Below are 8,075 nucleotides of genomic sequence, written 5' to 3'. Positions count from 1 at the left end.
TGACCAAGCCGCAGGTAATTAACGCACGCACAGCAAATTAAGCCAGAAGAATCCGAATCGTTTCCCTCATCACTTGTCCCGATATTATAGAGCATTTAACATTAGCGTCTCTGCAGCACAAAAAAAGACACCCATTCCCAAATTCTAGCACACGATTGAACAGTTTTATTAAGTAAGGAAGGTTACAGAGCCTGCATCTACTTTGGGGGGGAGATTTATCCATCCAATCAGCTCTTGTCTGACATGTTGCAGGCTGTGTTTGAAAAATGACAATTAGGAACTGACAGATTTATAGTACCTAACACTCGAGAAATCTCCCCCTCAGTGAGTAGAGACTTGTTCCACCAGAAGAAAGCAGAATAATGACAGCAACAAGTGGGGTAAGAGAACAAGGCTTCTAAAAAATAAAAAAGTGGATGTGTTGCCCGTAGCAACAAACTTGATTCTACCTATTATTTTCTAGACGTAATAGACAAATGATAGGTAGAATCTCCACCAGTGATCGACACCTAAGGGAATCTGGCGATTCCCAGCGCTGGCTGAGAGGCGCTCCATCTGTATCCCCCCCCCCCCCCCAAGAAATTCTAGTAATCTACCTCAAAGACTTGAAAATAATCAAATGTGGAAGTGGGCCTATCAGAAATTGGACAGACACATATATACAATGATTGGGCTCTGTCAGAGTTGAATATTCCATATTCAGCAATACTGTTCTAGGAAACCGTTGCTGCCGCATTTCTTAATCCAGATTCAAAAAAATTATGTTTTGAAAAACAAGATTTTGAGTTCTACGGATTTTTATTATATCTTTATTTACATTAAGATGTCGTTACTTTTGCATACTACTACTACTACTACTAATAACAATAATAATAATAATAATCTTCACTTTAAAATAGTGCAGTGTTGTATCGCAAAACTGTGTGAGGTATTTCAGCAACTTTTTTCCTACCCAACGAAGCTTGCAATTTTGACGATTAAGACCAGAAGTTAATAAGACCATTAGGAATATGTAATATGTCCCTCACCTTTGACGAACTCTGACGCTATTACATATGCCCCCATATGAACTGTACTTTGGAACCAAACTCTATTGTACACTGGGAATCTTAACTTTACAGGCTTTTTTAGAAGCACCAACGAAAGTCCCAAGCTTCGAAGATACTAAATGGATAAATCAATGAAAAGCAAAGGCTGTGATGTGCCGTTGTTATGACGTGGAAACGCATATTTAATGGTTGCGAAGTAGCAATGTATCATAATGTGATGTGTAACGCAAAAAATTGCATGGACCCCTAAAGCTGGCTACGGTAGATGAGTTTGCCCAACCAGACTCTCAAAAGTTTTAGGGGTTAATTTTCTAAGATAGGAGTTCTATTGAAGATAGGATGTTGCCCATAGCAACCAACCAATCAGATTCTACATCTTATTTATTTAGCAACTTTTAGAAGATAATAGATAGAATCTGATTGGTTGGTTGCTATGACCAACATTTCATCTTCAATAGAACTCCCATCTTAGTAATTTACCTCTTAGGAGGCATTCAATTGAGGATTTCGGCTGTCGGAACGTCCCTACAGTCGGAATCCTGGGTCATTTTTGTCTGGACTGACAGCACATCAACAGCTGGAATTCAATGTTCGGTACTTGTGAGTTATCCGGACGCCCGATTTCAAAATCGGGTCGGATCGGGCACATCGCATCGCATCACATGCGACCATCGGATGCGATGCGATGCGATGCGATGACCCGATTTTTCCATAGGAATCAATGTTAAAATGGACTGAGTCCATTTTAACATGGAATTCAATGGGAAAAAGGGGTCCTTTTCATACCCCTACTATCCAAGTGGGCATGGAGTTGGATATAAACCTGTGGCGAGCGTAGCGAGCCACCGAGCCCGAAGCGTGGCGAGCGTAGCGAGCCCCGCGAGGGGACACGGAATACCGTCCCCTCGCGGGGCTCGCTTCGCTCGCCACGCTTCGGGCTCGGTGGCTCGCTACGCTCGCCACAGGTTTATATCCAACTCCATGCCCACTTGGATAGTAGGGGTATGAAAAGGACCCCTTTTTCCATAGGAATCATTTTAACATTGATTCCTATGGAAAAATCGGGTCATCGCATCCGATGGTCGCATGCGATGCGATGCGATATCGCATCGCATCGTATCTGATTGTATGCCTTAACTTAAGGCATACAATCAAAAAATCGGGCGTCCAGATAACTCACAAGTACCCAATGTTCTGACTGTTGAGTGAATTAAACAATCCGCGTCCGTTTCCGACAAAACGGATCAGACGTTAAAAAAAAAGCCGGATCTGAAAGCCTTCAATGCGGTTGCTAATGGCAGCATTGTATAGGCGAGTGCCAATATTTCCCTTGTTGGGGAAAGATCACCACGTATCTGCTAGGGCCAAAGCTGATTACTTTGACATTGACCGTACCTGACATTGACCGTACCTTTCGCTCTAAAGTTTGCCCTACAGAAATAGATAGATGAAAAGTTTAGTTGTGTCTGTTGAAAAAGTTAAATTCCTTCTTGATATTTTTATTCTATGTGTGTGGTACTAATTGAACAATTGTGAACACCTTCAAAATGAATTCTAATTGTAATAATGTTTATAAATATATGTTTAGCACTTGACGGATAGGATATAATGGATTGGTTAGAAAAATTGGTACTTATGTAGTATCTGGGCTGCCGATTTCTAAATCGGGTCGGATCGGGAGATCGCATCGCATCGCATGCGATTCGATGCGATGCGATGACCCGATTTTTCCATAGGAATCAATGTTAAAATGGACTGAGTCCATTTTAACATGGAATTCAATGGGAAAAATGGGTCCTTTTCATACCCCTACTATCCAAGTGGGCATGGAGTTGGATATAAACCTGTGGCGAGCGCAGCGAGCCACCGAGCCCGAAGCGTGGCGAGCGAAGCGAGCCCCGCGAGGGGACGAATACCGTCGCTTCGCTCGCCACGCTTCGGGCTCGGTGGCTCGCTACGCTCGCCACAGGTTTATATCCAACTCCATGCCCACTTGGATAGTAGGGGTATGAAAAGGACCCATTTTTCCATAGGAATCATTTTAACATTGATTCCTATGGAAAAATCGGGTCATCGCATCCGATATCGGATGCGATGCGATGCGATGCGATGCGATATCGCATCGCATCGCATCTGATTGTATGCCTTAACTTAAGGCATACAATCAAAAAATCGGCAGCCCAGATACTACATAAGTACCGAAAAATTCAAAGAAATTATATGCATTCCCCTTCTAACATGACGATTCCAGGTGCAGTGAGAATGAAAAAAGCATAAATTGGGTTTTCTATGTTAAAATCTACTTCAGGTCTTTAATTTGTAAGTAAAGTAAGTAATTTCAATGAGCTATCTAGAAGGCAAACTAAATATCTAGTTTGAGTTCAGACCACAACATATACATACAGTTGTAAAACTAACAAAGACACTCGTTTAATGCTAAATATGTACACACTGGATATAAATATTCATGTTCTAATGTACAAGTCCTAGAACCTTTATTGTCCTTTATAAAAAGTCAAATAATATTTTTCTTAAGTTTAAACCAAACCGAACCAGGCATATAGCTAAGTGGTCAATGCACTTTCCATGGTGGCACGCAAAGATTTATTCTTGAAAATAATCATAATTAATTAAAAACAAATCTGCAAAAACATTACCATTTCTCGACTAGCTCTAAAGTGGATTAAAAAGTGGATGAACCAAAGTATCTGATAATTGTACAAGTTCTCATCGCCGTGGAAAATAAATCAACACAATGAATATTGAAGCAAATAACATAAATAGCAGCGATACAAAACACTATAGTTAAAAATCAAGATTACCGTCAAGTTTTTGTACGAGTCTTATGCACATTGTAGGGTTTAAGAATTAACGTGTAACAGCCCGATGTCCCCAATGATATAGGCTAAGGCACCCAGAGGAACTCCATTGATTTGTGGAATATAATTATTATTTATTTATTTAACATCCTCACATGACAAAAACATATTCGCTGCATTATAACAGATATTACACGCTGTTGTGGAACTACAAGTATCAGCTCACCCCTATAATCAACAGGCTGCCTAACAGTACACAACTGATACACCCCCCCCCCCCCAAAAAAAAACTTAGTTTAAAATCTAAAAAAATATATTTCTAAACTTCTGCCCTCACTTCCATAATGGACAGCTGTCTGAGTTTTACCTGCGCAATAGTAAATGTGCCCTTCTACAATGTGTCAGTGTTCTATATATACATACATACATACAGGGTAATCACACAAGCTCACACTTGTTGTCTGCCTAGAGCCCTAACTTTCTTCACGATCGCTGTAAATCTATAAAGATTAATTGATTAAAAAAAAGTAAACTAGTTTGACTGAGCTTGGTGGAATTAAATTTAGCCCCTAAAGACATGTACTGTAAACACACAAATATCATAATCTATGCGTTAAATAGGTGGCACAAAATAATCTGAACAACCAAGGTTTTTTTTACACACTAGTGGTGCACTGACTAACGTTTCTAAAAGGAGACTGCAACTAGTTAAGTTCCATAAGTAATCTATGTGGTGTCTATGTAGAAATTAGGACTACAAGGGGAACGGTAAATAAATCGTGTAAAAAAAAATGTTTGTTTCTAGAAGTCCACACTCACGATAATAGGATATAGTTGCTGCTAGTTAGGTATACAAGTAATCACACGGGTACCAAGCTCCTCCTGCAGCAGTCACCGCGAGGAGCACTTCTACACAACGTAATGGGCAGGGCTCCTCCTCCAGCAGTCACCGCGAGGAGCACTGCTACACAACGTAATGGGCAGGGGGGGGGGGGTATTTGGGGGAGTTAGCAAGTTGGGAAGAAAGAAATTGGAGATTTTATGCAAAACTTTTTCTGCAGATTTTAAAAATCTGGGGTAGATTTGTTTCTAAAAATGAAGAGGAGATGTCACCCATAGCAACCGAAATCAGATACGGTGTATAATATCTATTATCTAGAATGCAATAGAGAATTGATATACATAAGCTCATAGGTTGCTATGGGCAACAGGACATATTTCCATTTTTTAGTAAGGAAATATGTAAGTAAGTTTGGGAGGGGGAAAACAAAACTACACAAAATAAATGTGCAGAAAACTTTAAATGAATTATTATTACCAATTATTTATATAGCGCACACATATTCCACAGCGCTTTACAGAGAATATTTGAACATTCACATCAGTCCCTGCCCCAGTGGAGCTTACAATCTATATTCCCTACCACATGTACACGCACACACAGACATTCTAGGGTTAATTTTTGTTGGGATTCAATTAACCTACAAGTATATTTTTTAGATGCAAACCAGAGTACCCGGAGGAAACCCACACAAGCACGGGGAGAATATACAAACTCCACACATGGTTGGAATCGAACCCCATGACCTCAGTGCTGTGAGGCAGCAATACTAACCATATCACCGCCCGTGTAAAAGAAAAACACCATAAGAAATCCGGACGGTACTAAGTTCATCTAGAAAAGATCACTTGTGTAATTCCACCGACTTACAAAACACTTCAAAAAGTTTAAGACACAACAACAGATCACAACTGCAACAAAAGCCCTGATATAAGCAAATGTAGGGAAAATGCATACACTGTCTAGCAACATCATCCTGGTGCGTGCAGTATGGTAATGTGATTAACCGTATAAGCTTCTTAGGGCAACAGAGTTTATGAATTAGGAACTCTGAATCATTCAGAGAAGGTGGTTGGGGGAAAAAAAAGGGTTTAAAATTAGCACAATCACGATGTACCTTGTCAGACACTATACATCCAACTATGGTGTAGTCTTAACAGACAAGTACAAATAGTACTGCATATAAGATATACACAAAACAACTGCACACATGGATACCAGTCATAATGGAAATGTTTTACTGCTACAGCAAACCGAACTCAGAGTTAGGTTAAATGCCTAAGGTTTGATCCACTGGTATTACATAGAATATCACTTAAGAAAACCAAAATATATAAGCCACATGTTACGGTTATGGCAAGTTATAAAGAAGATGAACTCTAAATGCAATTGAAGACGAAACTGCGCACACATAAACAACAGCGTACTTACAGTTTTCAGCCTGGTAGTCTGGAACAAACTGTTCGTCATTGTCTGGCACTTGGGCTGCAAAAGATAGAAGAGAAAAAAAGTTAGGTTTGTAAACAAAACAAAAAGCAAAACAAAAAAAATTTAATAAAACAATGATCATACAAAGCAGTAAAAAGGTCAATATTTCCAAAATAAAACCACAAAATGTAAACTTCTAGATCTCCTATTTAATGTATTTCCAATATATGGTGTCTATATTGGGTTTCTGAAGCCACAACCGGTATAATAAGCACATGGGGTCCCAGACATTAAAACGGTGACAATATTTCAAATAACCTCAAACGGCTGTTTGTTCTTTGCACACTCTCTTGTTTGGATTTGTTGTATATTTATATAGTATAACCAACCAGGAAAAGAAACAAATATTGTGCAACTTCGCAATGTCTTATTAATGATTGCAACCAAGATGGGTTCCTATTACACACATTTCATTAAGACACATTAAGAACATAAAACTTAAGCAAAAAGTTAATAAAAAAAAAAAAAAAAAAAAAAAAAAAAAAATCGGCAAAATAATTGTAATAAAGAAAAGAGAAGTATTTTTGGTCCTCACACACAGTGGCGCCAACATCTAAGTTACGACACCACCATTCTCCAGCATACAGCTGAGAATAGGTTGATTAAACTGAATAGCTTTGTCCTGACTTGATATAGGATTCTGGACCCATTTGTGGTCACTGACAAAATTCCCAGATGATTGGTGGGTATATATATATATATCTTCCAAAAAGCATCACCCCAGAAACCAGACTGAAGGCAGATGTACAAAATTCCCAATTTTAAATTCTGCAGTCAACGAACATATGTTAAAGACAATTCCAGAAGAGAAGACGACAGAGGTAAAAACATATTTAACTTTTAAGTCAAGCCAATGGTTTCTTTGCCAGGACTATAAAAGTTGTGTAGTGAACCGAAGTCTAACTTCCAACAATACAATACAAAAAGTCTCGAATGTAGCACTAAAACTCTCCAAGAAATTCAAATATTCACCAAGCTTAAAGAACAATGCAAATAAATCCCTTCACGACGACATTTTTTAAAAAGCGCTACCGAGTATTTGAATGACAGATCTGATCAATGCAAACGCTGAATAGGCATCTGGTGCATAAACAGTTAATGCAGCCAAATGGTCTATGCTACATCATACTCAGATTACATAATCATCAATCACAATAATGAGGAAGAGAAGCGATGGGCTACAGGCTTAACCCTTTAGAACCCATACTCCCAGTAAGGCAATACAAAATTAAAACTGACGTATATGCGGTTTGCCTTCAGGGCAGCACAGATAATTATCCTAAGCATAATAATAATAATTATCTCTTTATTTTGAGTCTGCGCCAAACTTTTCTTAATACGGATCTGTGGACATTTCTTGGCAAGCAGGTGACTCCCGTCTCACTGGACAGTCCGACAGGCTAGCGCACAACTTTGTATAGACAAGAGGGTGGGGAACAAGATCACCATACACTGGCCAGGAACAAAGGCTCTTGTTTGTATAAAACCAAGGCCACAAATGGCTTATTCAAAAACATGCAAAGGGAATACAGGTGTTGAAACCAAGAGCTGCCAATCAGCTTTGTCCATTTTAGCTAATGAGGATAAATATCTGGTTAGTGGCCGAAGACTCCACTCCCCCCTCCCCCCCCACCTCCTCCAAACCGCATCACAACAATAAACTTTAAAGTGGTTACAACAACTTAAAAAGAAAAGCAAAAACACTTTTGAAAGTCAAAGCAAAGCGATGCCCATAAGAGGAATTTCTAGACAGCTAGAGAGATGTTTGCTATAGAGTCTAACGTACAATAATATAATGTTGTGCTAGCAGCTATTTGGAGATGAAACTGAAGCCTGTTATTCCATTATTATTAGCGGATTGCGGAGGTGGTAGATGGG

At 39.2% G+C, this 8,075-nt stretch overlaps 1 protein-coding gene across 4 annotated transcripts in view; it reads right to left on the bottom strand.

The window, feature by feature from the left end:
- The window catches only part of ETV1 (ETS variant transcription factor 1), a 58,513-nt gene that overhangs the window by 43,883 nt on the left and 6,555 nt on the right, over nucleotides 1-8,075 (bottom strand). For all 4 annotated transcript variants that reach the window (XM_083186805.1, XM_083186802.1, XM_083186803.1 and 1 more), the window contains one exon: nucleotides 6,141-6,194. In XM_083186805.1, the coding sequence (XP_083042931.1) occupies nucleotides 6,141-6,194 (54 nt within the window). The remainder of the gene's footprint in view (nucleotides 1-6,140; nucleotides 6,195-8,075) is intronic.

The sequence above is a fragment of the Crinia signifera genome, chromosome 5, assembly GCF_055691185.1.
Source record: "Crinia signifera chromosome 5, ASM5569118v1, whole genome shotgun sequence".
Classification (NCBI taxonomy): Eukaryota; Metazoa; Chordata; class Amphibia; order Anura; family Myobatrachidae; genus Crinia; species Crinia signifera.
This window is presented reverse-complemented; position numbering and strand designations above follow the sequence as displayed.